The sequence below is a fragment of the Uranotaenia lowii genome, chromosome 3 (genome assembly GCF_029784155.1).
Source record: "Uranotaenia lowii strain MFRU-FL chromosome 3, ASM2978415v1, whole genome shotgun sequence".
Taxonomy (NCBI): domain Eukaryota; kingdom Metazoa; phylum Arthropoda; class Insecta; order Diptera; family Culicidae; genus Uranotaenia; species Uranotaenia lowii.
Window position 1 is genome coordinate 169,739,505 of NC_073693.1, and position 27,725 is coordinate 169,767,229.

At 38.2% G+C, this 27,725-nt stretch overlaps 3 protein-coding genes across 4 annotated transcripts in view; 1 reads left to right on the forward strand and 2 right to left on the reverse strand.

Moving 5' to 3' along the window:
* The window catches only part of LOC129751459 (BTB/POZ domain-containing protein Tiwaz), a 229,513-nt gene extending 226,983 nt beyond the window's left edge, over positions 1 to 2,530 (forward strand). Inside the window, exons 2-4 of the mRNA XM_055746987.1 lie at positions 804 to 1,277; positions 1,398 to 1,603; positions 1,685 to 2,530. Of these exons, the coding sequence (XP_055602962.1) occupies positions 823 to 1,277; positions 1,398 to 1,603; positions 1,685 to 2,115 (1,092 nt within the window). The 5' untranslated portion in view covers positions 804 to 822 and the 3' untranslated portion in view covers positions 2,116 to 2,530. The remainder of the gene's footprint in view (positions 1 to 803; positions 1,278 to 1,397; positions 1,604 to 1,684) is intronic.
* On the reverse strand, positions 2,417 to 10,551 carry LOC129751458 (polyserase-2-like). The gene is made up of 4 exons (XM_055746986.1): positions 10,395 to 10,551; positions 9,328 to 10,339; positions 9,088 to 9,263; positions 2,417 to 3,001 (listed from the first exon to the last, which is right to left on the reverse strand). The coding sequence occupies exons 1-4, from the start codon at positions 10,450 to 10,452 to the stop codon at positions 2,523 to 2,525; spliced, it is 1,725 nt and encodes a 574-aa protein (XP_055602961.1). The 5' UTR covers positions 10,453 to 10,551; the 3' UTR covers positions 2,417 to 2,522.
* Positions 10,552 to 19,465: 8,914 nt separating this feature from the next.
* LOC129754634 (ovochymase-2-like) overlaps positions 19,466 to 27,725 on the reverse strand; it is a 43,315-nt gene continuing 35,055 nt past the window's right edge. Inside the window, exons 2-5 of one of the 2 annotated variants that reach the window (XM_055750798.1) lie at positions 21,017 to 21,175; positions 20,151 to 20,949; positions 19,983 to 20,095; positions 19,466 to 19,916 (exon numbers count right to left, since the gene is read on the reverse strand). In XM_055750798.1, the coding sequence (XP_055606773.1) occupies positions 19,522 to 19,916; positions 19,983 to 20,095; positions 20,151 to 20,949; positions 21,017 to 21,175 (1,466 nt within the window). In that variant the 3' untranslated portion in view covers positions 19,466 to 19,521. The remainder of the gene's footprint in view (positions 19,917 to 19,982; positions 20,096 to 20,150; positions 20,950 to 21,016; positions 21,176 to 27,725) is intronic. The other variant, XM_055750797.1, reaches the window with a different exon arrangement.

The following is a 27,725-nucleotide window of genomic DNA, read 5'->3' on the forward strand; positions in this document are numbered from 1 at the left end:
AATCGTCGTCAACTTTCAATTTGGCTCCTAAATGATTGGTATCGCTGTAAATAGCAATTGTGCTTAGCTGGTGCGTCTTGTACAGTTTACCCTAATATTGAACAATTCCGTTGAATTTCCTCAGTATGCCTTTTAACTCTTTATTGGTATAACAATGATATTGAATCAAATGCATTTCGAATCCTATGATCGCAGGCGTGGCAGTAGAACGAATTCCACATCACCAATGGTTGCTACTCCGTGATTGACCGAGGCCACCAATTTTGTTTAAAGGTCAAATGAATGGTGTCTGGGACTGACAGCATATTCCCAATGCCCAAAACTGATGCTCTCTCTTTAATCATCAATAACGGCACCGGCCACGTCCTAGTAGTCAATAGAAAGTTTGGAAAAGAGAGAAAGGGATGAAAGAAATAATTTGTGCTTTAGGACCGATTTAAATCCCTCAATAACAAGCTAGTATCCTACACTAGAAGTTCTATCTTTTCATTTTTAATAATTTATAACAACGCTTTCCACCTGACTATTAACACTTAAAAGATTAACTCACATTTTAACGGAATAAAGCTCGCAGTTTGTTTAAAGAAATTAGACAGAAAATCATGATAAATCCTTCACGATGATCCAAAATTTAAAGCACATTTCTTACTGTTTAAAAAAAATACGTTTTCTGCACCAATGCGTCCTTTAAAAACTGCCAGTTCATCAGAGATTGACTAAACTCAATGTTACTGCAACAGATGTTTGTACTTCAAACTTAATTAGCTAACAATTGTCTTTTATTTTTACTTTTTCTCTTCTAGGCGAAAATGTAACAGTGACATGGAGCGGGAACGTGATAGAGATCGTGACCGCGAACGAGGGGTTGAGCGAGCCTCATCGATCGGTGGAGTAGCTGGCATCGGGGGAGGAGGCGGTGGCGGTGGGGGTGGTGGCGTCGCTGGAGGCGGTGGAGGCCCTCGAGACGATCGAGATGTTAAACCCCCGCTGGAACCCAGGGATTTGTCGGCAACGCGCCTTTTTTCCACGACGCAAATTAAAATCAGCACTTCACCCACCACATCGCCAACTATTTCCAACTCTTCATCCCCGACGCCGACGCCTCCGATTCCAGCAGTTTCCCCAGCGGTTAGTGGAGTTGGCAGCGGATACCACCACTCGAATCATAAGCAGATCACGGGAATCCCGTGCGTTGCCGCGGCCTCGAAGTATACGGCTCCGGTTCATATCGATGTCGGCGGGACAATCTATACCAGCTCTCTGGAAACTTTAACCAAGTGAGTGTCATTTTGCCAAGCGATCGGTTACAACATTTTGAAATTGACTAGATATTGAGCCCCACTCATAAATAATGATTGCGATGTGAAATATTTTGTGACATGTATTCTTTCTTCTAGGTATCCCGACTCAAGACTTGCTAAACTGTTCAACGGGACAATCCCAATAGTTCTGGACTCTCTCAAACAACATTACTTTATCGACCGCGATGGCGGCATGTTCAGACACATTCTCAACTTTATGCGCAACTCCAAGCTTTTGGTGGCAGAAGATTTCCCCGATCTCGATCTACTCCTAGAGGAGGCCAGATACTTTGACATTGTTCGTGAGTACAAGAAACCTGAGATTGTTTGTTGAGCGTTAAGCTTCGTTGAACTATTCTAATTGTCTTTTTTTTTGCTTTCAGCTATGATCAAACAAATCGATCAGTTGAAAAAGGAACGGACCCGCAGTGGGAATGGATTGCCGCCATTCGGGAGCAGTCGACAGCGTAGCAAATCAGCATCACCCCAGGACGTCAATCATGATGTTGTTGCCCTGCACATTTCGCCCGATCTTGGAGAACGGATTTTGATCTCTTCCGAGCGGGCAATCTTGGATGAAGTATTTCCTGAAACCAATCAGGCTATTCTCGACGCCCGAACCGGAGCAGCATGGAATCAGTTCGATGGAAGGCAGGTGATTCGATTCCCACTGAATGGCTACTGCAAGCTGAACTCCATTCAGGTGTTAACTCGACTTTTGAACGCCGGATTCACCGTTGAGGCGAGCACTGGAGGAGGTGTCGAAACTCAGCAGTTCTCCGAATATCTTCTAATCCGTAAAGGTTCAATGTGATAATCTAAGTGTAATTGAATGATTGTTTGAGAGGAACTATGCTCAACTAAACTTTGAAACAGGAATATGTGTTTGAAACATGTTTTAGCCAACTATTAGTAAGCATCGCTTAATTTTATTTATTCTACTCGCAGTAGCAATCGAGAAAGTATCGCGGCAGAGAAATGAACTATGTCCATTTTAATGTAGTATCGAAACATAACAGACGACGAGGATGAAAACGAATGCGATCAAGCTGGTGAAGAACACAGCTAAAACTATTATACGTGGATAAGCAAAATCTAATTGAAAATTAGTGTAATTAGAAAATTCAAAAACAAAAAGAAATTATTCATACTTTATGTTACCTCTTTTAAGTAAGTGACATTGGAAAGCAGCTAATAAAGCAACTCTTCTACTCTTAAACGTTAATATACTTCGTCAACATTGTATAGAGCGTTCTCTTCCACTTTCTGTTGAATCCAAGGACCGAAGGCAACGATATCACTGTACATGTCGTTGATGCCATCTTTGCAATCCGATGTTCCGAAAGCCCTCATTGCCATTAGGTATGTGTAAGTGTTGAATCCATCGTGCTTCGTGTATACAACTGGTCCACCGGAAATGGGAATCTTGCAGTTCTTTTCTTGCAACAAATTGCAGCTGAATGTTCCATTCGATTGCACATGCTCTGATAGAGAGCATTGTTGGAAACATCTTAACCCAGACTCTGATGTTACGTTGATACCCTTTTTGCTGTACATCGAACTGCAAGATGCAAACCGCACAGCCTGGAGCAATTCTGCGTCGAGTGCTTTCGGATGATCATCTCTCCGATACCAGGCCGTCAAGATGTATTGAGGGACCGGTTCAACAAATGACGGAAGGCAAATGGGCTGTATGTTATCTGTAAGTGAAATTGGGGAATCAAAATTGAAATCAACCACTCTTTTTGCTTGTTTAAACCAAGGTTTGTTGGGGTTGAGTTGTAAAAATGATTTATCTCTTTTAAATGTAAAATGCAGTCCTGTTAATTTGATACCAGCAATGAAAATTTAAACATTTTTCGTTATTTCATTCAGTAGTACTGAAACCGATACAACACTTGAGACTAAATTTTGAAATTTATTAAGTTCTGAGACAAGAAATAATCGAATTGGAACTTTGGCAACGACTTTTGTTTGTATGTATGTATGTATGAAAACCCACCAGTGGCTGATAGGTCTTTCGACCCGAGGCGGTACGGGAAGTCTCGATCGCATATTCAAATATTGTTCATGCTTAACTCATCAAAAATAATTGCAGCACAACCAAGAGGTCCGTTACCACTGGCTTGGGACAGGTTTGACTCATCTCACTCCCTTCCAACTGTTCGAAACAAACAAAAAATTCTGAAAAGGTTCTTAAGTAACCTTCTCATGATTCTAAATTTGTCGAGATACTCCGGCTGGCTTGAACCCACAATCCATTGTATATCAGTCTTCCGATCGTTTGATGTCCTGTCCAACCCCCTGCTGAACCCCATAATAGAGTTAAGCTATTTTGAACATTTGAAAAAAAAACTTTTTACATCTTACCTCTTTTTCATTTGAAAAGGATACATGTTGAAAGGGATAATTTCCGGGAATATTAAAAAGATAGGAATGGGCAAGCCTGCAGCCAAATCCGTCAGTTGCCAACAATCGCTCTTCTTGCACTTACCGGGGGTTGACCAACGTGTGAAAGGGTTTGAGAAACGGCTAGTGACCAACAAAACCCACCTTACGAGCAACAACAATTGCTCAGCAATATTTGGGACCCGTAAAAGTTCAACGAGTTCCAAAATTCAATGTTCGGCACCACCATTGCCGCCTGGTTCACCACGTACTATCTTCGAGCCCCAAGACATCCCGCAGTAGCATTTCCTGATGGCCGACCACCTCATCGAGTACACACTACACGGTATTTTGGATTTCTTGATTAATGTCACCCCCTCGTCAAAGTCGACCCGAGGTTTTTCGTAATTGTGCTCTGCTAGCCAACCAAAAAAGGCCGCATGAGGCACACAAGAATCCTCGTGACTTGATCAGGGATTCGAGGGCTGTTGTAGCTAGCCCTTTTGGTCAGCTTATAATAAACTGGCCTGTTGCGAAGCGTTGATGTTACTTCCCGCAGCATTGCTGATACTGATTGCATTGGATGCAGAGGACACTGCTGTTAACGTCTTGGTAATCGTTCCGGGCGCTCTTGAAAACAGATTGAGAATGGAACTTTGGCAACGACTTTTAGCATAAAAACTCGAACTAGAATTGGAACTTTAAATGTTTTGACCCTTGCCCAGCCAGGTAAGCTGACTCAACTTGTTAGAGAAGCTAGCCGCCTCAAGCTGGAGATATTGGGACTGAGCGAAATCCTTTGGCCTTACACTGGAGAATACAAGACACAGTCTGGGCAAGTCCTGCTTTACTCTGGCATACGTGGAGAACACGCTACTCGGGAACGGAGAATAGGTTTCCTATTAAGCCCGCAGACCCATGCGGCCTTCTTAAGATGGGAACCGATGAACGAAAAAATAATCGGAGCCAGGTTCAGAACACGGGTTAGAAACCTTACAATGGTCCAGTGTTATGCGCCAACAGACGTTGCCGATTTGCAGGAGAAGGATCAGTTTAACAGTCAACTGAACAGCGTAGTCAACCCAAGATTGGCTTTGATAATCAGGAGTTTGAGCGCATCATGGGGCGCCATGGTCTAGGACAGATGAGCGAAAACGGAGAGCTGCTTGTGGAGTTTTGTGGCAACAATAACATGGTGATCGGTGGATCGCTCTTCCCCCATCGACCATAGGGGGATATCCCGAGATGGCCGAACAGGAAATGAAATTAACCACATCTGCAACAGCCGATAATGGAGAAGGAGCCTTCTTGATGTCCGCAAAAAACGTCCAACGGCAAGAGGAGAAAGTCGGATGTCGATACGACGTCCACTGTTGTCCAATCCAGAGTGAATCTCGAGCCTCAGAACTGCCGACCAACGGACAGTCGAAGAATTGTGGTGTAGAATCAAGAAGGCCTGTATCACGAGGAGCCATGGTACTCTCGGTAAAGTCTGTAGAAGAAGAAGCGAATGGATGTCGGATGAAACCCGGGGGATGGTCGATGATCGGAGAAAGGCGAAAGTCGGAATTGAGCAGGCATTTACCGGGTCAGCTAAAGCAGTCGTTCGCTTACGATATGCGGAGCTGAAAAAGGCAGCTAAACGAGCTTTTGACGAGACAAGAGAGCCTAGACAACTCCCTAGTCGAAGAGGGAGAAAGAGCCGCGCCATTGGAGATATCCGAATACTTTATGACATTTCTAGCCTCATTTTTAGTGGTACAAGTACTAATGCAAGAATGCAGCTGAAAGACTGGGCAGGTCAGCTATTGACCGATCGAACAGATCAGCTCAAACGATGCACTGAGCACTTCGAACAACTCTTCCGAGTCGCTCGTAAGTCGCATTAATGGCGTCAACTCGGAAGCGCTGAAATAGAAGCGGCAATCAAAGACATGAAGTATAACAAAGCGCCTGGAATCGATTGCATCCCTGCTGAAATGTTGAAAGCCGACCACGCCCTGTCAGCACATGTTGTGCGGTCTTTTCGCTGACATTTGGGATACTGCAACATTCTCGACCGACTGGAATAACGAGAGCCCCGACACACTTCCGTTTCGTTAGTAGATGGCTTAAGCGCCACTTCCTATCGGAAGACCACCTAGTTTTGATTTGCTCAGCTGGACAAGACTCGGTCAAGAGTTCATTTTTGAATCCCTATTTTGAAAAAGAAGCAGAAGGGTCTGAACAGGAATCCGTACTTCGGCTTCGATTTCGAATGCGCCCCGAAGACGAGAACAACCCATATATTGGCGGAAAGGGGAGTTAATCGTTGATCGACTAAAAGTTAAACTAAAACAACCTGAAAATTAATGAACGAATTCCCACCCACTTACCTTGCTCAAGAATGGGAAAAGATTATGATTGTATAGTTTTAATTGTGTCCTTTTTTACTGTTTGGTGTACATTTCCAAGCGTGTTTCAAACTCTAACTTAAGGTTGCCAGATTTTTTTCAGCACCTGTACGAGCCGGATAATTCCTGGCAATTTTATCTAAAAACCTGACAAAATCCGGGTACTTGGCAAACTTGTTCGAATCCCAAAAATAACTCCACAAAAAGCAGGGAAAAAAATTTGAAATATATATTTTTTTTTTTTCATTAAAACTCATCAGTTAAATTAATATTGTACTTTTGGCTTCCCAAAAATCTTTCAAGATTATTTTTATTAAAATTGCTCGTAAAATATGGATTTGGAAGCATGAATAAAAAAAATATGTAACACAATTGGTTTTTGAACGGGCTGTTTTAAATGAAATCTGTGAAACCGGGCCGGACCGGACTTTTCCCAAATTTTGTATTAAATATCCGGGTAAACCCGGATAAAACCGCGCAATCTATCAACCTTATTCTAACTGCCAGCGCATGCGGTGGGGAAGCTTGGTTGTTTGTAAATATCCCGATGGATCGATTGTTTCGGGTTTCTCACGTTCACGAGATTTCCCATGTGGGGGATGAAATTGGCTATTGTTACGGCTCGCCAGTCCAAGAAATAATAAATTGTCCATCCGAACGTTGTAACGGATTAATGTTCATCAGTTTAACATAAACGGCTGTAGTTGCGTGCCGTACAAAATGTCATGTACATGAACAATCACTAGTGTAGAAAGTTGACCATATTTGGGTACTCACGTTTGCTGCTAATTTTGGATGGGTGTTTTGGAGAAATCTATTCCCCCATTTTTATTCTACCTGCGATAACTGCTGTCGGGACCTCCTAGCAATGTGCTGGTCGATGGCCAACGAAGGCTTTTCCTTAACATGCAGGTGGCTCTGTTGCTGCCCGATGATGAAGCTAATTCCTCACTCGGTTACTTCCTACGGATCTCCCGACTAAATGAGCTTGTCGGTTGCAGGATCGACACGCCGGTAAAACTTACGAGCCGGCGGAAATCAGCGGATTGGTTGAAAAGCGCAGCCGGATTCAGCCCGGAAGCGTAGACAACCTGGGTACGAAGTTCCGACCGTGGTGGCCTTCACGGTGCAGGGTGCAGTCGATGGCGAAGGCTCTTTGTGAAGGCTTGCGTGGACGTCTTAAATCTGTCGTGAGAAAGGACGTGGTGTTTCATGTGATGTTAACAACCTCACAACGTTCTGACACCTTACCTTGGAGTGAGCAACTCAAGCTGTTACGCACTAATTTTTCTTCACTTTTCTAACATTATCGTAAGCTAAACGGAATACCAAAAATGATGATTAATAACCAGAACACTGGTTTACGGATTACAGGCAAACAGTTAAACGAATCAATGACAACGCGAATTAACCGATTTTATCCCAACTGATCTTCAGAAGTAAGTGTAAGATCACTTGAAGCTAGTTCCACTTCGTACCGGAACTACCCGATCCGAAAGTCTGATCGGGCAGTTAAACAAATATTTCCTTTTTCCATGTTTTTACGTAGAAACCTCGTCTTCCCCTTCCAAACCCTAATTCGAAAACCAAACCTTTTCTCTCCCAAACCTCAGTATACAAAGGACTCCCGAAAGAGGTCATTCATCTGGCACACTGCAATTTTGCAGCCGGTGGTCTTCGGAAGAGACCTCTTAAGCCATGCTTTCTACTCAGGGAATGTGTCAGTTGATCGAATACATTCAAATGCGCTCGAGTATCTTTATGATCATCAAAGTTACTGATGGATATGGAGTTAGGGTTTATTATTCTGTTGTTTGATCTAAAGTTTATCTCGCGTATATGTATTCGTTACACTGGATGCAGGGTATCCTTTTGAAGGTCCCAAGAAACTAGTCCATCTTATCGAAGCACAATACGAGGCCTTTTCGTGCAAAGTCTTGCACGAACGGTGCCTTGTCCGAACCCATCCCGGTAACTGCTGGAGTGAGACAAGAATGTATTTTGTCACCGCTGCTTCTTCTCATCGTAATGGATGAGATCTTGACTGGATCGATTGACTGTACAGCAAACCGAGGGCTGCCGTGGAATCCTTCGGCAATGGAGCAACTGAACGACCTTGACCTGGCTGACGATATTGTTTTGCTCTCTTAAACACAACAAGACATGCAGAGCAAACTCGATGATCTCACCGAAAGCTCAAAATCAATGTCGGAAAGACCAAGTCGATGGAGATCAACACAGTAAATCCTTCCAATTTCGTGGTAGCTGGACAACAGGTCGAGAAAGTGGAGTGATTTCAGTATCTTGGTAGCCAGATAACGCCTGATGGTGGTACCAAAAAAGTCATCGAGACCCGGATCAGAAAAACTCGATTTGCGTTTGCAAGTCTCCGAAACATCTGGCGCTCACGCCAGATCTCTCTACGAATGAAAATCCGAATCTTCAACTCAAACGTCAAATCCGTATTGCTGTACGGTTAAAAAACTTGGTGCACATGGTGCGAAAACTGCAAGTATTTGTAAACCGTTGCCTGTGGAATATCATCCGCTCTTGGTGGCCTGGCAACTGCATCTCGAATGAGGAACTACATCGCCGGTGTCATCAAAAGACGCTAGAAATCGAGATTCGGAACGTAAGTGGACATTAATTGGAACATCGAAGGAGAGGCACACCCAGAAATTTGTGGCGGCGAAGCCTAGCCGCCGTAATCCGAACTGTCGACGAGAATCTTAACTGGGACCAATGGGTCCGGATCGTCAACAGTGGAGGTCTTTTACCAAGGCCCTATTTCCAAAAATCCTGGAAATTTCTAAAAGTTATGCAAAATCATATCAATAAGCTAGCTTTTCTATTTTTGTCAGTCTGAAATGTGAACTTTCTGCAGCAATATGGGTTCAGGCCAACCTAATAAAAATTAAGGAAGGTACTTGATCAATCTTATCATTTTGAAAACTAAACAATCAAATTTTCGATCAATCAATTTTGAAACTCATTCTTCAACTTACCTCTAGTAAATTTGACTGTTTCTGATAGATGCACTAGCCCGACGTCATACCCATAGTTAAGGGGATCAAACTTCTCGTGGGCTATCAGTGTACGATACTTTAAACTTTCGACATCGTTCATCATTTCGTTGTAAGGATCAGGACCGATGAAAATTTCGCCCATCACTACATGCATTCTGCAATAAACCAACCCAGGAAAGTAAAGAAATACTATTTTTATCACTAAATAAATGCACTTACAGTTTCCTATAAGGTTTGTCCACTAAACATCTAGCCAATGTCAAAACGAATTCCGGGTGAATAATGACTCCATGACAATCGCTTATGTGAAACCGATCCCAAAATAAGTAAACCAGATGAGTGATCCAAGGATTTCCAGAGGGATCTTGAGTCAATACTTTTGTTGTCGTTGATTCCATATACGACCCCATGCCACATTGGTGCTTTCCTAGGCGATTGTGGTGGAATGGAAGAGCGTGACGTTCGATCCATTTCTGATAATAGGTCACATCCATAAAGATGACTTCCTTATCTGGATCACACGGATAACGAGTGTCCTGGGTAGGTGTTCCCTGATTAACAATTCCCCTCAAATACCACGTGTAATCGATCATGAAGTACATGCCTCCACCGCTATCCCCACGGCAAACGGTAACATCGCCGCGATTTCCGGCGCAATAGTTTTTACCCTTTGCCAAAAGTGGCTGAAAGCTTTTCGTATTTTCGGCACACGTAGGGAAATCGATAATCGACATTTTCGCCTCTCGTAGAACTTGAGAAATTATGCTGTTTTCTGTGAAGCCCCATCCGACAACTGTCCCACTGTCAGTTTCTGCCAAAGTATCTAGATCTGGCCCGTTGGCCGGCCACAAACAGATGGGTGAAATGAACATACCAAATTCGATCATTTCAGTAAGTTTTAGTAAGGCCACGTCGTTTGTCATTTGATTTGTGTCATATCCGGGGTATCGTAAGATTCTCGATACATTCCCGCGACGAGCACGGCCAAATGGGTCAGCTAGATCTTTAATTCCCATTTTCACGTACAATTCATCTGGATGTAGTGCATGATGTTGATTGCGGTAGGTCACATGGGCGGCCGTTAGGATGAATTGATCACTGATAATCGTCCCCCCGGCAATGTAGTGATCCGTGCTGTTGAAAACTGCTACATGCCAAGGCCAGACATGTTCTGCTTCATTGCCATAGAGCACATAACCTGCTGGGCGACTGATTTTTCCACAAGTCTGATCTAGGATTGATAAAAATGAATCAACATGCTCAATACCAAAACATTTATAACTTACCAGTGATACAATATTTCAAACAAAATACAATTAAAATCAAAATTTTATACAGAATCATGTTAGCTAGTTGTGGACAACTCGCACGGAGCAACTGCTTATCATGGATTGAGAGCAGAGCTGATGATCTGATTATTTTCAGTTCAGAAAATGAAGGGGCCTTCGAACTTTTGCTATCTGCGCCAATCGACTGATTAGTAGGCGTTATGTAAAAGTGCAGTTTCTGGCGCAAACAGTAAAAAGGTATGTGTTTATTTACTTTCCCGAGAATACTTTCTAGCACCTTATTTAAACAATTTTTTAACCCTTAATATGGTTATTAAGGATTGTGATATTTATTATTAAAACAAATTGAAAAAAATTAAAGAAATTCCGAAAACTCAGTATAACGGATTGGCTTAATCATATCATCTACAAACTTTATATCTCTTTTATTATCCTATATTGGTATGAAAATATTTTTCTTACAATCATAATTTTTTTCAAATAAATAGTTTTAAAATTAAATTAAAATTTTAAATAGTTAAAATTCCGTTACCAATGTGGGCTAAAATGCATCAACTAGCAAATCAACGATTCACCGTTTAAATCTTGTTTCCATATACTGGAATATGATTGTTTTGCACCACGCGTTTGTAAATTTCAAAATTTCATTCATCCAAACATAAACTTTTATGAATTTTGATAGTACATTTTTGCAGTAATTTTAGTATACACCACTCTTATGCCTCCTCTTAAAGAAAACGGTAATTTTTTTTTTAAATTATCTTAAAAACGTTTGATAAGTCGCTTTTATTGACTTCAAACCTAAAAAATATTTTCGACCAACATTTTCTTCTATGTCTTCTGTGTGCCCTGTTCACCTCATAAACATCTTAACAAAATTATTGCAAAATTAAAGTCTTAAAAAAGAATGTAAAACGACTTACAAAATCAAATCGAAAGTTAGTCTTTTGTCCATGGATTACGTTAGACATCTGGAAGTGGATGAAAATAAAATACAAAATACTTGGAAAATTGAAAAGAAATCCAAACAATGTATATCTTCGTGATCTCTTAAAACATATTTCTAAAAATCTACAAAACCTTAAAGAAATCACCAAGGCCGGATATAAGGGAGGGAAGGGGGGGCAATGGGGGCCATTGCCCTGGGCCCCGGCTCAAGGGGAAAATAATATAAGTTTTTTCTCTAAACAGTTATCAAAACTAGCAGACTATATTAAAAAATCAAAAATTTATAAAATTTGAAACTAGAACGAGGGCCCCCCAAAATAAAAATTAGTTCAGGATTTCTAACTCAGCGTATGTAATAAACCAGACATGTCAAACTCGTTTAGGTGTGCGGGCCGCATTAAAAATTTTCTATGACGTAGAGGGCCGCAGCCAAAATCAGTTAAATCGGTACATTCAGCTTTAGTGCAGTAATATTTTACATAAAAATCAGTGGTGTTTTTTTTTGTGACAATTTAAAACGGGGCTACGCGGGCCGCATGCGGCCCGCGAACCCCCAGTTTGACATGCCTGTAATAAACATACTAGGTATATTGAAAAAAAAAATCTCCACAACCCAATGGAGTATCTGTAAATTTTCAAAATAATTATCTTCAGATGCCTCTACTTACCGAAGAAACGGACACAAATTTTCATAAGTTCTGAAACATTAAGTAGAAAAAAAAATTGGTGAAAACAAGAATAAGGTTGCCACAATTTTTCCAGCACGTATCCGGTCCGAGCAAATCCTTGCTTTTTTTTATCTAAAAGCCTGACAAAATCCGGCAATTTTATTTCAAAACAGTTGAACAAAAATCCAAACAATATCCGGGCAATTTTTCCTCAAAACTTATTAGCAGATTTAAAATCGTTATATAGGCTTCCAAAAACCCTTCATGATCATTTCAATAATACTTGCTCCAAAAACTTCGTTTTGGGCGCATTATCAAAAAATTCTTCTACGTTATTTGTTTTTTTTTTTGTTTGATTAAGTGAGTAAAGTGAATCCGACCAAAATGCGGGGTTTAGTTCCGGACAACTGGGTTAGACCCAAATATTTCCCAAATTTTGTATTAACTATTCGGACAAACCCGGATAAAACCGAGCTATCTGGCAAGCTTACCTTAGAGCCACAAAATTATACGTGCATCAAAGCAGTTTCTGAGAAAACGCGCTTAAAAATTTTCTATTCTTTCTAGTTTTTCATACATGTTCCAGAATGTTATAGCTTTCGTTCGATCGGAAAATTCTGAAGAAATGTTTTTATAAATCTGAAAATTTCACTAAATATAATATGAATCATGAAAAATCGTTATGAATGTTTATCTGAAAATTGACCATTTTTTCACTTTTACCCCTTTGGTTCTAAAGACCTTATAAGGGTTAAGCAAACGGTAAAATTATAAAGTAACGTCTCCTACCTACAAAGCAACAAATTATTTACAAACAATAATTTTTAGGAGCCACTTATCACAAATCATTGATTTCGAAAGGGGGATTTTGATATTATTATGAGAAAAATTCCCAGTTTTAAACTGCAATTTTTTTTTTATTCGAGTAAGGATAATTAAAATTAGATAACAAATAACGAACACGGTCTTGAATTTTTCAATTTTCAAATTCCAATCTGCCAGCATTCGATATCCGAGTTTTAAAGAATTCTTCTGCTTGTTTTCTCAGATACACAATCAATGCATTGCAATACTTTGAATATTACAATGGTTATTATTTTTACTAAAGTTTTAGCCGTTTAAAATAATGAAATGACAAAAAATGATCTTTATTCAAATTATCCATTCATTTTCTAGTGAGAATTTTTATTACAGTTTTTAAAATTATATACTGATTCTGAATTCATATCTGGATGACAGAACCTAACTCTGGCACTGGATTTTTATTTGAAAATCTTAGTTGTTGAATTCTGTTTTATTTTTATGTCTACTTTATTTTTTAACTGAACTTGATTTGAATTCAATATTCAAATCATGTTCTTTATTCTTATGTTGATTTCGAGGAATAAAAAAAATCATCACTGTTCTTGTAATTATGTCGACTGTTATTCTGTTGAAGAAACTGATATCAACTAATGGCATTGTTTTCGAATTTTGAATCTTTATCAGAATAAATTTTTAATTTGTTTTCGGAATTTTTCTGATATTTTCTTATTCAAATTTGGAATTTTAAATGCTTAAGCCACTTGCCTTTTCAAAATTTCATCCTGCACAATTATTTGAGACTCGAGTTCGAATGGTACATATTTTTGTGGTTCACAAGTATATTTCTAAAGGTGTTTTTCGATTTTAATTATGACTACGGCTTTTTTAACTGAAATTTGCGAGGATGCATATTAAATCAGGATTGATCTCTTGAGTTAGAATAAACGATCTGCAGTTTTATTTTGCATTTAAATAAGCAGAAATATAGCTTGTTTTTAGAGAAAATAAACTTGATTTTTTTTTTACAAACTGCTGCAGATATATGTATCTTTGATTAAAATGAAAAAAAAAAAAAAAATTAGACGCCCCCTAGAAAAAATTGCCTTGAGCCCCCCGACTGTTTAATCTGGCCCTGGAAACCACTAAAAAGGAGTATTACAGAAACCTGTTCAGCAATGCTAATCCGAAAGACATGTGGAAATGCGTTAAAGACCTTACATGAGATTCAAAGTACGAATACAAAGAAATCAAACTTAATGTTGAAGGTAACTTAATCGATCAACAACATCTAGTTGCCCAAAAATTCAACGATTTCTTCAGCAACATCGGACCCAAGCTTGCAGCTACGATTACAAGTTTAGGTAACGTTAATAGATTTGAGACCCGTGCACCACAGCCAAATTCTATATTTCTTCGGCCTGCCAGTTCCCAGGAGGTAGTTTTAGAAATTAAAGACCTCGATACTAATAAAAGTGTGGGTGAAGATGAAATATCAGCCCAATTCATCAAGCGACATTTTAATTTCTTTTCGGGTTTGATATGAGACATATTCAACGAAAATATCTCGAATGGAAGATTCCCATATTGCCTCAAAATTGCTAGAGTTGTGCCAGTACCAGACCACGATCTCATAAAAAGGTTCTTGTCAAATCGAAACCAGTATGTGATGCTAAACAATTTTCAAAGTATCCTCTCAAAGTGGGAGTGCCTCATGGAAGTAATTTAGGTCCTTTGTTGTTCCTCATTTACGTGAACGATTTGCTGAATCTGAAACTCCGTCATGATAATTCAACACATGGCAGAAGACATGAACCTTCTTAAACAATACTTCAGCGAAAACAAGTTATCCCTGAACTGATCGAAAACGATGCACATGATTTTGAAACCGTTCCGCGCTACTGACATTGGACTACATGAGCTGCTTGTCGACTCAGTGACAATTGAAAGAGGGTCGAAATTCACTTATCTCGGATTGACGATAGATTCAGCTCTGAATTGGACTCACCACATTCAATCCATAAAAAGTTAAGTTACTTCAGCATGCGGACTGTTTTGACAAATTAAAAGCTTCGTGCCTTCAAAACAACTGTCCTTTCTGTACCATTAGACTGAGTCGATTTGGGGTCATTTTTGAATTTCTCGAACCCTGGGGTCTAAAAAGCTTGGTTTGGGTTCAAAACTCATCCATGATTTTTTGCAGATTTTTTAAGTAATGTTTACATGAGTAAATTTGAACTTTTAGGTTTGTATGGGAAATGTGAATATTTTGTACTGGAAAATCAACATCATTTTATTTTTTTCTTTGGAACCTAGCCTGTTAATGGTTTTTGTGCCAATTTATTAATTCTCTCAAGGAAATTTTCCGCTGAAAAACTTTGTCGAAGACCGTAACTTCGTATCTTATTAGATAAAAAAGTTATTAGCTGATCAACAGGGGTATATCTTTTAGCATTGATGAACAATAAATTCAATGGACATCACTGCTGGGTGCATAGTGAGGTATTGCAAGACTAGTTTTCATGCATTACTTCGCGGAGCACAAGCAGTGGTGTACAATTAATTTATTGTTTATCAATGCCAAAAGACATACCCCTATTCAACAGCTAATAACTTTTTTGCCTAATAAGATACGAAGTTACGGTCTTGGACAAAGTTGTTTGGCGGAAAATTTTCTTGAGAGAATTTATAAATTGGCACAAAACCACTTGCAGGCTCGGTTGCCTGAAGAAACAAAAATGATGATGATTTTTCAGTACAAAATATTCGATTTTCCCATACAAACCTAAAAGTTCAAATTTACTCATGTAAACGTTACTTAAAAATACTACAAAAAATCATGGATGAGTTTCGAACCAAAACGAAGCTTTTTAGACCCCAGGGTTTGAGATATTCAAAAATGACCCCAAATCGACAATGTACCATGTGTTTGTACAATCTAAGCCTTAATAAATCGTATTAATCTGAGGAGCTGCTATCAAAACACGACTCAAACCTCTACAGGTAGCCCAAAACCGATGTTTGAAAGTCGTTTATAGGCGTCCTCGTTTATACCCAACCAAGAACCTGTACCTCGAAGCTGATAAATCTACTCTTCCAATCAATGCGTTGAGGGAGCTACAAGCTGTCTCAATAATCCATTATCTCCGACATAATCCAATTGCACATCACTATCAAATATACGACCACCAGGATCACAGGTATTCTTTGAGACACCAAATTAGCCTATACGTCAGACAGCCCACCTCCGAATTTGCCAAGAAAGCATTTATCTATCATGGTAAGATTGGCTAAAACCGACTTCCTGAAAACATACGATTAGAAAGAAACATCGTCATATTCAAAGATCTCATCAAGAGATTAACTAGAGCTAACATAGAAACAAACATTCAGTGAACTAGACCAACAGTCCGGTTTCTGGTAACCTGACTAGCCAGCTTTCCTTAAAAAAAGATTTTTCTTTCTGGGAACGCCTCAAACTCCTGGATCTTAATCACTCTCCAAGCCACCAGAAAATCGTATCATAAAAGAAACTAAGTAATGCCTTGCATATATTTTTTTTAGCCACCTTCGCCACCCCGCACCACCCAAGCAACCAAAATTCGCGTTTTTATTTAAAGATGGAACTCCGAAGATCACATTTCGAGGAAGAATGACCTTAACGGGTTAAACTCCTATCAAAAAGAAGAAAAAAAAAAAAAAAAGATCACATTTGGCTGAAAAAAATTTATTACGGGAGCTTAAGGTGACTCTTGCCATGTAAAAGTTATTCAGGAACTTCCATCGCCCTTTGAAAGGTAAAATTATCGATAACGGCACTTCTAAGCGCTTTTAATGCAACTTCTTTCAAGAAAGTCGATAACGTTCGCTTTACACTTTATAACGCACCGTTAAGATACTTCTAGGTGTTTTGATGAACCTTTATGGGAATTCTAGGCGACATGTCAAAAATGTCTGTCAATTTCTTGTCATGGTATTTGTTTTGTTCATATCAGCACTGATACTTACAAATGGAATTCAAGACATTTTCGAATTTTTCTTATCGATGTTAAGATATTCGAAGAAATTTTTGATGATGAGAATTTTTGTTTTTATTTATTAAATGTACTGAAAGTCTTTTGAACAAAATAAGGTACAATCTATTGACCAAACCATTCAATCATCTCAAACGACTTTAAGTTTAAATACTAATTATAACAGTGGCAATGAACTATTGTTTGATTGGTCGAGAGGCTGGTGAGTTTCATTGCAACCTAGAGAGCAGCGGTTCAATTCTCTAGGCGTAAGTAGCTTTTGTAATCAAAACAATATAATTCAAATCAATGCACAGTGGGGATTTTTGATCAAAAAAAGGTACCTATTTCTGCGACGATCGCCTAAACTGTTCTAAATTTTAGAAAACTATCATTTCATATGCAAAAAAACACGAGGAATCGAATGGTCTACACCGCTTTCTGATAAAATGACTCTTAACGTCTCATTTTGCCCAATTTCCCCTATTTTTTAGGGTGTAAAGTTATAATTCCGATTGTAGCCATCTACCTTGCAGCAAAGTCATACAAACCATAAGTATTTTTGTAAAAATGTCAGCTGAATCGATTGGTGTACTCCAATTTTTGTTTTCACTACGACAAGTGGCTCATTTTGCCTCTTTTCCCCTAAATTTAAGATTTTTTTTCAAAGAAATGCAGTCAAACAAAGTGTAATCCAACAATTTTTCATCATGAATGATCATTTTTGGTAGATTTATTCATATTCCAGCTAATCGCGTCTTTTTTTTGTACTAGAATGAATATAAATGGCTAAATATCCCCAACTTCCCCTAGATTTTTTGAATTTATGCATAAATTTCACTGTAACAATCGAGCGATTCACATACCAAATGCAAAAACCCAGTGATTTAGTGTAAAATCTGTCGCTGAATCGAGTGGTGTACACCGCTTAGTGCTCAGCTAACGAGAATGGCCGCAATCAACCCGATTTCCCCTAAAATCGAGCGATATGTGGAAAAAAATCATTATAACAAATGACAATTCATCATAAAATGCACAAAAATGATTGAAACAAAAGTAAAACTCTTTGCTGAATCGAATGATGTACACCGCTTAGCATTCAGTTGACGAGAAGAGCCTCAATCACCCCGATTTCCCCTAAATTCATTAAATTTCTTTGAAAAATTTATTGTTACAAACGAGAATTTAATTTAACAGATACAAAAAACATTGAATCGGGTGTAAAACTTATTGCTGAATCAAATGATGTACACCGCTAAGAGTGAAGATAACGAGAAGAGTCACAACCACCCCGATTTCCCCTAAATTCATATAATTTCTTCGAAAAAAAATTGCAACAAACGAAAAGCTCTTGTAATCAATGAGATTGGTTTGAGTATTACTGTCGAATCGATGAGAAAAGCCTCATTATGTTTAAACCAATACCAATTATCAATTCAACAAAATATTTTTCAAATTTAGGGGTGATCCAGGCTTTTTTCGTCATCTTAACGTTCAGCAGTGTACATCATTCCGTTCAACAAGTAGTTTTTTACATGGTTCAGTTATTTCTGTGCACTTTCTGATGCATTCTCGAAAGTTACAAGAATTTTGTTCTTAAATTGTATTTAGGGGAAATTGTGTCAAATAGGACTTTATTCATCATCAGAATTTAAGCGGTGTCCATTATTTTATTCAACAATTAGTTTCACATATGTTTTAATGTTTTTGTAACTTCTTCGATGCTTTCTCATCTGTTAATACGATTTTTTGGTTCATATTGTATGAGTTTATGAAGGAATTTAAGATAAATTTGGGTAAATGAGACTTTTCTTGTCAACTCAGTGCTAAGCGGTGTTCTTCATTCGATTCAGCGATAAGTTTTCTACCTGATTCAATGTTTTTCTCATATGTTCATTTGCATTTTCGTTTGTTACAATGTTTTTTTTCCAAGAAACTGTTGGCAATCTCTTAGAAGCTGAGTAGCATTCTCTACAGCCACCTAAACGAACTTGAAAGTAGCTTTAAGAACTTAAATTTTCGGCTGACTAGCATTCTCTTCAGACAGAAACGAGAGCTGATTAAGCTTCTATGAAACTTTTTTAAGGGAATTTCGGTGGCTTGGGCACCCAATCAAAGTCTTTAGTGAAAAAACTGTCACACGATACATAGACAAATCGTGTAACGTTGCAGGGATCTGGCTATACATGGGAATTCTCTTTCTCAGTTTCTCATGTATAGTTAGCTAGTGTAGAGCAAAGGCGGGACAATTCATGGGAGCTTTTCATCAACATGCCCTCTAGCCTAAAATGTTAACACCTATCAAGCTTTCTCCTATTGGCGCACTAATGCCTGTCTATCCTCTTTAGTTTTCATTCCGCCGCACATGCCATTAAAATTATAATCATAAAAATTACGGCGATTAAAATCATATAACAAATTATAATTTTTTTTATAATTGTGATAAGTGAAAAATAACGTCACAAACAGTCAAAATCAAATGGTATGTTAACATTATGGCACATATGCCAAATTAGGAGCACCCACCCTATTTCCTAAAATTTTTACAGAAAAGTGAGATCCTAATATATTTATGGAAGCTTTTTCAAGATTCAACAACACAATTTTCGGCACAAATGCTTATGAAAAATCGCTACATTAAATTTTTTATTTACTTTTATTTAACTTAATATTAGTACCAACCAACCGAGTAAATCAGTCCATGGGTGGAATCATTGGATCTCCATCTATGTCAATATTTACAGTACTTTTAATCCAGGATCGATAGTGCAAAAGATTTATGAACCGCAGTTCGTTATTAGTAGAGCAACCGAGTTCTGGGCAATGTTCAATCCCTCCCAGAAAGACATGCTCTCCACTTTCGTCTCTGAAGGAATAGAACAGGGGAGAGGCTCCAATGCGATGAAAGCTATCATTAGCTGATTTTGAATCTATGATCTTTTTTTGAGCCCAGTTTTGATTCATAACGCCGTCAATTTGCAGCTGCAGAGGGGCATTCGGGAAACGCATTCCTTTTTTCCAAAACACTAGCTGAGCAGAATCGCTACGCTCAGGACGAGACGGCAGACAAACAGGTTCAATGTCCGTCACTTGAAGAAAGAAAAATCTCAATTAATTGCAATTCATGAGAATCTGAACCCTTTGAGTGTCCCTACCTTGATTATGCAAGCTTATAATAGCCAATTCCTGATGTGTTTGAATAGACTTGAACGTGTAATGTTTATTCCTGACTCTATCGTTAGTTTTATTTTTCATCGATACAGAATCCCTGAAAACAAGAGAAGATAGAAATGGGTTGAAGCTTGAGACAGAAATCAACTTACAACTTCCTGTAACGAGTGTTTTCAACACAGCTCGCAAGTGTCAGCACATGGTTTTTGCTTACTAAAACTCCATGACAATCACCGATCATTAATTTCTTCCTAAACGAATATCGTAAGCTGACTACTCCAGCATCTTTGGTCGTGCAAGCTGAGAAACCCAACAAATTGTACATTCCGGGAAGAGCTTCCTTCTCAATCCATTTCAGATAGTAGACAACATCCGTAAAAAGTGCCTCTTTGGCCTGTTTGCAGCTGTGACCAGAAGGAACTCCCTGACTGACGAGCCCTCGAAGGACGTAGGCCTGTTTCTTTTCGTTGAATAGAAACAATCCACTTCCACTGTCACCTCGACAAACGGTTTGGCTTTTATCATTGGCGCAGAAACTTTGATCTTTTACAAGCGTCTTCCCATAGTTGGGTACATTTTTCAAACATTCAGCTTGTTTGACAAAATCCAACGAGGCGGATCTTAGCTGGTTTGTGCGTCCTGTTTCAGTTAATCCCCATCCAACGACAATGCCTTTCAGCTTTTTATCCACCAGTGAACTAATATCTGTATGAGGATTATCCCACAAGAACACTGGTCTAACTGTTGGTCCAAACTCAACAAATGTCTTAAGACGAAGCAGACACATATCGTGCAAAAGTGTCTCCTCGTTATAGCCGGGATAGCGGATTATTTTCTCGACATGATACTCTTTTGCCTTTGACACATCCAACTTTACAATACCGGCTTTCACAGAAAAATGTTCAGGTGACAAACGCTTAAGGAATACTGGATCTACCGTCACGTGTGTGGCTGAAATTTCGAATAGGATTTGTATAAAAATAGTAGGTATTATCTTCAAAATATTTATACTCCTAATCTGTGAGAACATGACGTTCCGATATCAGTGAGCCTCCACCTTGATACACTTCCGATATGAAAATGGCCACGTGCCATGGATATAGATCTGGTTTTGCGACCACGTCACCACCGATGATGAACCCAACGGTGCCGGAGGATTTTCCCCATTCATTATAAACTGTAAAGATAATCGTTTAAACATATTCAAAGTGATATTAAAATTATCATATTGAGGCAGCCACTACGTTAAAAAGTAGTTGATGCAAAAAAAAGGTGGAATTCGACCATATTCTTTTAAGATCTTTTTTGGAATCATTTTTTATTCATCACATGGAACCAAATACCATTGTACTGTTAAATCACGCATTTACCGGATGGAAACCCAAATATCATAAGTACACTGGATTCTTTTTTAAAACGATTGTTGTGCACGTGCAAAAAAAAGAAATCGTGTAAAAAAAGTTCAAAACAACCGGGCATAATTTCTCGCTCATTTCGAGTAAAATGGCCAACTTGGACTATAAATCGTTCATTTCCAATCAGGTAGGCCATTCCGAAGTGATTTGAGTGAAATCGAGACACTCAAAGGTTTGTTTTGAATTAATTTGTTTTGATTTTCAAGCCACGGTTGTTCCGGAACTTCCACAAAGTCTCTAAGTGGCCATTCCGGCCCATGTTTCTGTCGGAAAGCAACGTCCGAATCGATTTACCACCCAAAAGTGGTTTGAACAAAAAAGCGGGAGTTTATAGAACTTGTTTTCGACATGTTCGGAAATCGTCTTATTTCGAGAAAATCGTTAAAAAAAATCGTTTAAAATAAAACCGTGTAAAATAAGATCGTTAAAAAAAAAGAATCCAGTGTATACGTGAATAAAAAAAAATACAAAGGATCTGTTTAACTTTCAAGTGACCATTACTTTCTCGCGGAAGTCAATTTTTTCCTCTGTCTCACATATTAAGGGGCCTCACTTATTACGTAAGTGCCCCCTTCAGCGCATTTTTAACGTAAAAAGCCGCCGACCGTGGTCTAGAGGATAGCGTTCAAGTCTTCTAAGCCAGAGGTCATGAGATCAAGTCTTGGTCCGGGCAACCATAGTACCGTAAACTGGGGGAACTTTGATCAGCGGGTTAACTTTGATTAACATGAAATTTTTGCAGATAATCATCATTAACTAAGTATAAAGTTCATATATCTGAAAACTGTTTACTACGTTTGAAGGCCTGTTAATTGAGTTACAAATTAGCTAAATTTGGTTTGTTTAAGGAGATTTCTTATATTAGGGGAGAATGAGGATACTTGATCCCTGGGGATACTTGATTCCTTAGCTATATCTCCAAACTGGAATGTCTTACAAAGATCAAATGTTCTAGGAAAATGTGCCAAATGGAACAAAACAGCAATGGTTGAAGCTCAAAAAATTTTAACAAAATAATTGTTTGAGTAATTGAACTTTGTTTGAAAAATTTCCCAAAATGTAACTTGAAGATCTTTTTTCAACACTTAAAAATGTTCCTTACATGGGAAAATTATGAAAAAAATATTTGTTCCAATGTATCAATCGTTCGAGCGTAAAATAAACTTCATAATCCCATATTTTCAAAGCAATGAAAAACTCTCAACTTTTTTTGAGAAAAAGTTTTCTAAAATGTTGATTATGGGTACAATTGATCCCCTAGAGTTGGTTACAATTGATCCCCTTCCCAAACGGCATATTCTTCTTCTGAATTGATCGTTATGATTGCTGATTACGAAATTACTAATATTTATCCAAAAACTAATATTTATCCAACAATTGCCTGAAGAAAAGACCAAAAATAATTAATTTTCTCTTGATTATAAAAAATTGCGCCTTTAAGTATGCAACGTTATTAGCGTTGAGACCAAGGTACAGAATTTTCTTCTTATGTCTACTATAAATTGTGAAATGAGAACAAACATGACCAAAATAATCAATTAACATTCTATGTTGGCGTTTTGTTTGATTTTTATACAAGGATTAGGGTTTCCTGAATAAAAGATCAAGTCTCTTTCAATAGGGGATCAAGTCTCCCCTAACTTCAGAAAAATCGCAATTTTTTTACTCCCACGATAATGCTTCTAGTTCATCAACGGGTTCAAGTATCGTTCTAATTTTTGGAGCATAGAAACTTGAAGTTAAAGCTGTCAGAAAATGTCAAAGACGGCGAGTTGCTAAATTTTTCCAAAAAGATATGGTGATAATAAGAAAAGGGAATCAAGTATCCCCACTCTCCGCTACTTAAAATATAATTTTAAAATCTTAAAATATCTGGTTTTTTGAAGGCTCACAAACAAACATCTCTCCTGATCAAATGTAAGCATTTAGGAGCAAATGGGTTGTTTAATGTGAAAGTTCAACTTCTTCCTTGGTTTAGTTTTGGTTTAAGTGTTGTTTTTATGGTCTTTTGATGATAATTTTTGGATATTTATAAAAAAACGGTCATTTTCCATGAAAAAGCCCCTATAGAAAAAATGGCTAAAAACCCTATCATATGGTTAAGTTTGAAGAAAAAAAGAACAAGGGAACAGTACGAGGACTTAGGGAATTGCACGAAGGTAAAATTTCATTTGTTTTTGAGGCCAAAAAATATTGAAAAATGTTTATAATTTTTGCCCCTAAATGAATGCAACATTGTCCATCTTTCGAGTATATGTGTTTTTGAAAGAAAACGTTGAAAAATTCGATTAAGTCCAAACAAAAAAAATCCTGTTTTCGATGTTTTGAGCCTTCTGTGCTTAATGCCATCTAAATAATAATTTTTAATATGTTGAGATACGTAAAAACCATAGTGATCAAAGTCACCCCGAAACTCGAAATCTGGTTTTGTAATAAACAATTTATTATAACCACCAATGTCGTTTGAATTTACTGCAATCAATGATCAGGTTTTATACTCCTCACCTCAGTAAGGGTTTTAAAGCTTTTAGGTATTAAGAAAAAGCAACGCCTTCCAAAATATTGAAAAATGAATGAAAAAAGTGATCAAAGATCCCCCAGTTTACGGTACTCTTTCTGTGGGTTGGTGGTTTTAGCATTAGTAAAATGCTAGCTTATATCCTTGAAAGATGTCTTAAGTAGAATTTAGATCTCTTCAAAGAAACATAAAGTTTCGCTGAGATCCTTTATGTGTGTGTTCGTTTCGTTTCTAAAAAAAACCCTCTCTTACAAAACAGGGTAGGGAAGTTTTCAAAAATCTAACGTTAGAAACTATTGGAAGACAAAATCTTCACAACCAAGCTATTTTTCCATTCCTCGAATAATCTTAACTCTAATTTTCTAGAAGAAATGAACACTTATAAAAAAGTTAATAAAAATCTGATCAAATTAATTTTGTAAGATTTAAAACCGCCTGGTTAATTCATTCCCAAAAAAAATGCTGTTGTATGCTAGTTATGACAACAAAACTTTTTATCTTTTTATTTTCGACGATTTAATGTAATTCTTATTTTCTTAGACCCAGAAACTCGTGGCGGCGAAGCCTAGCCGCCGAAATACGAACTGTCGCTGACTCCGGATCGTCAACAGTGGAGGTCTTTTACCACGGCCCTATGCGCCGGAGAATCGACGCGGACCATTAAGTTAAGTTATCTTCTATAGAATAGTTGCTAAATTTTAGATTTTTTACGTTTCCCACATTCGATTTCATTTTTGGAATTTTATCTTAAGTTTCATAAAATTTTCCTAACCTTTTTTAAATACTTCTATAAACTATAGACTATATATATAGGGGAAGTCATCTATGGCCGGACATCGCCTATGCCCGAACAACATAGATTTTTCGAAAACATATTATCCTAATAATGTTTTAACACCATGTAAATAAAGTAAATAGTAGCCTGATATGGTTTTTGTTTTTTGTTTTGTCTAGCCTGATATGGTGCTAAAAATATGGTCATCCAATCTGGAAAGGTAAACCAATGATAGGCTTCTAAAACTTTTGCCTAGTAGCGGGCTCGTGCGAAGGACACGTCCATGGGGGGGTTTCGAATTTCGAATTTAGCTAGAAATAATAACATCACCAAAAATTCCCAATGAGTCATTGAAAAAATATTCAAAATTCTGCGTTCCATGTTTTGTTGTAAATATTTAGAAAATAAAGCAAATCAAAAAATTGAAATTTTGCTTTAAAGTTACTACTGGTAATCATTTTTGAAACTTTTCATAGGTGAACTAAAAAATTATGATCGATTCAAAAAAGATGATTGAGAACAATAAAAATAAGTGAAATGTTTATAGACTTTAAAATGCCTATCAGATAGTTTAGAATTTCAAACTCTGAAATTTTTTTTTCGCTGCCAATTATGATACTGAGTTGTGACAAGGTCTTGTTTTTCGAAAGATTGTGAGTCGAAATTGTGTTTTTCTTAATGAAATATATTGAATATTTTGTTTTCAGAAATTCAGAATTAAAAAACAAATACAAACTTATTATTAAATATCTTAAAAATTAAAAACCGTTCTTTCACAATTTATTTGAAAATTCCAAAATACTATACAATAAAATTTGGTGAAGTTATTCAAAAAAACAAACGAGATATGATATTCAAACACACTATCTTTTAAGAAGATTTTTATTTTCAATAAAAACTTTTTACGATTTCGAAAATTAATCCATAGAATGCAATTGATAGCTAAAGAAAACAGCATTTTATGCCTTTGTTAATTTGGTTAATTTCGAATTTTCCTGAAGTTTCCTGATTTTCCTGAATCTTTATTCTTTACACAGATTTTATCAATCGCTTCTAGTTTTGGTGATAGAGTTTATAAGTTTTAAAATCGTTGGCTAGCGAACGGTAGACAATGTGCAACTCGAGACCCCATACACCCAACCTTCGGGTAGTGGTCATATCACCTCTTGTCTGCAACTCCGATTCTCTACCTCCCCGTGGTGCTAGCTGGGGTGCGAGCAACCTAAGCGGAGATCGGGTATTCAACCCCGGTAGATGCTTTGGTCGCATGCAGACTGAGTCAGGGGGCTTCATACGCGTCTGTTCTCCATGTCAGGGGCGGCGTGCGGAGTGCAACAACGTCCTGGTGGTGTTCGGGACCCAAAACAGCAACATCACGACGGTCCTCCTGCGAGATAGTGGGGTTAGCTGCGGGCCTTGCGAGCCCGTGACTACAAAAAAACATAATCAACGAACAACAACTTTCGGAAGGAAATCGGCAAAGACCCACGCGACGAAAAGGGACTAGCGATTGGAAACTTGGAACATGGAACTGCCGAGCTCTAAATTTTGTGGGCAGTACCCACGTGCTCTCCAACGAATTGAAGAGCCGCAAATTTGACATCGCAGCGCTGCAGAAGGTATGCTGGAAGGGCTCCACGGTACGAACGTACCCAGATGGTCGTGCCATCTACCAGAGCTGCGGCAACACACACGAGCTTGGAACAGCTTTCATAGTGATGGGAAAGATGCAAAAGCGCGTGATCGGTTGGTTGCCGATCAACTCACGAATGTGCCGGTTTTTTTTTTTTTTTTTTTTTTTGTAGCGGCCCACCACACTCCCCCACACCAAAAGGCTCAATTGAGCCCCCTGGTAATGGACGCTACTGTTCTCAGCATGTCTGGCAGCAAAATGATAATAAGAGTAAACGCGAGCAAATTTTAATCATGCTGAGAACACAAATATTTATAATGTCGTGCGAGGAAATGTATTATTTAACTAAATTGACTACAATATGAAATCTCAATGGAAAATAATTTCCTTTGAAGAGATTCATTATTCGATATTTACTAATATACTATTTATTTATTGCTAATTTTATTATGTTATGTTCAATAATTTTATAAGATAAAATACAAACTACAAGATTTTTAAGAAAAATAATATTAGATATTATTGAGGTTGAGGTTGAGAATCAAGGGCCGATTCTTCAATATCAGCATCATCAACGTGCACAGCCCTCACCTCGGAAGTACCGGTGACGACAAAGACGAATTTTACGCGCAACTGGAACTTGAATACGACCGTTGCCCAAAACATGATATCAAGATCGTAATCGGGCATTTTAATGCTCAGGTCGGCCAGGAGGAGGAATTTAAACCGACAATTGGAAGCTTCAGTGCGCACCAGCTGACCAACGAAAACGGCCTCAGACTCATTGATTTCGCCGCCTCCAAACGAATGGCCTTACGTAGTACCTTTTTCCAGCACCGCCTCCCACACAAGTACACCTTGTTACAATTTAGCCTAAGGTAACAGTTTTTATGGCAAATCACTAAAAGCAAAAGACATCTAATTTGCTTGAAACCAAGAGCCAGAAGAATAATTTTCTGGAAAACTCTACCTAGAAACGATGTCTATCAGCGCTCGGACAAGAGTTTCCGGTGGTAAATCGGTAGTGTAAACAGCCAAGTAAGGCCGGAGTTTTTCGATTCGCTAACTCACGGCAAAGTTGTTTCGCGGACTGTGGATTTAATTTCGTCGTTCGGCTTAAAACGGTTGTGAGATCGTAGTGCATGTGACCGTGTGAAATAATACACGAATGCGGCTATCAAACGCCGAGAGAATATTAAAAAGGTTCTTCGTGGTGCATGTCGCATGCCATCGACCTACTCGAAACAGTACGTCTCGTTGGTCGAGTGGTTAGCGTGGTAAGACGGTAATCGCTGGTCCACTGATGGCATGGGTTCGATTCCCATCTCGGTACTGGGTGTTAAATGTTAATCTTAAGTTGTCCACGTCGTTTATTCAGTCTGTAAA

Bases quoted from the DNA above. Each gene is read 5' to 3' on its own strand.
- LOC129751458 (XM_055746986.1), bottom strand. From the start codon at position 10,452: ATGATTCTGTATAAAATTTTGATTTTAATTGTATTTTGTTTGAAATAT. The intron at 10,340-10,394 runs GTAAGTTATAAA...TATCAATCCTAG, and splicing joins TTTGAAATATTGTATCACTG to ATCAGACTTGTGGAAAAATC. The intron at 9,264-9,327 runs GTAAGTGCATTT...GGTTTATTGCAG, and splicing joins GACAAACCTTATAGGAAACT to AATGCATGTAGTGATGGGCG.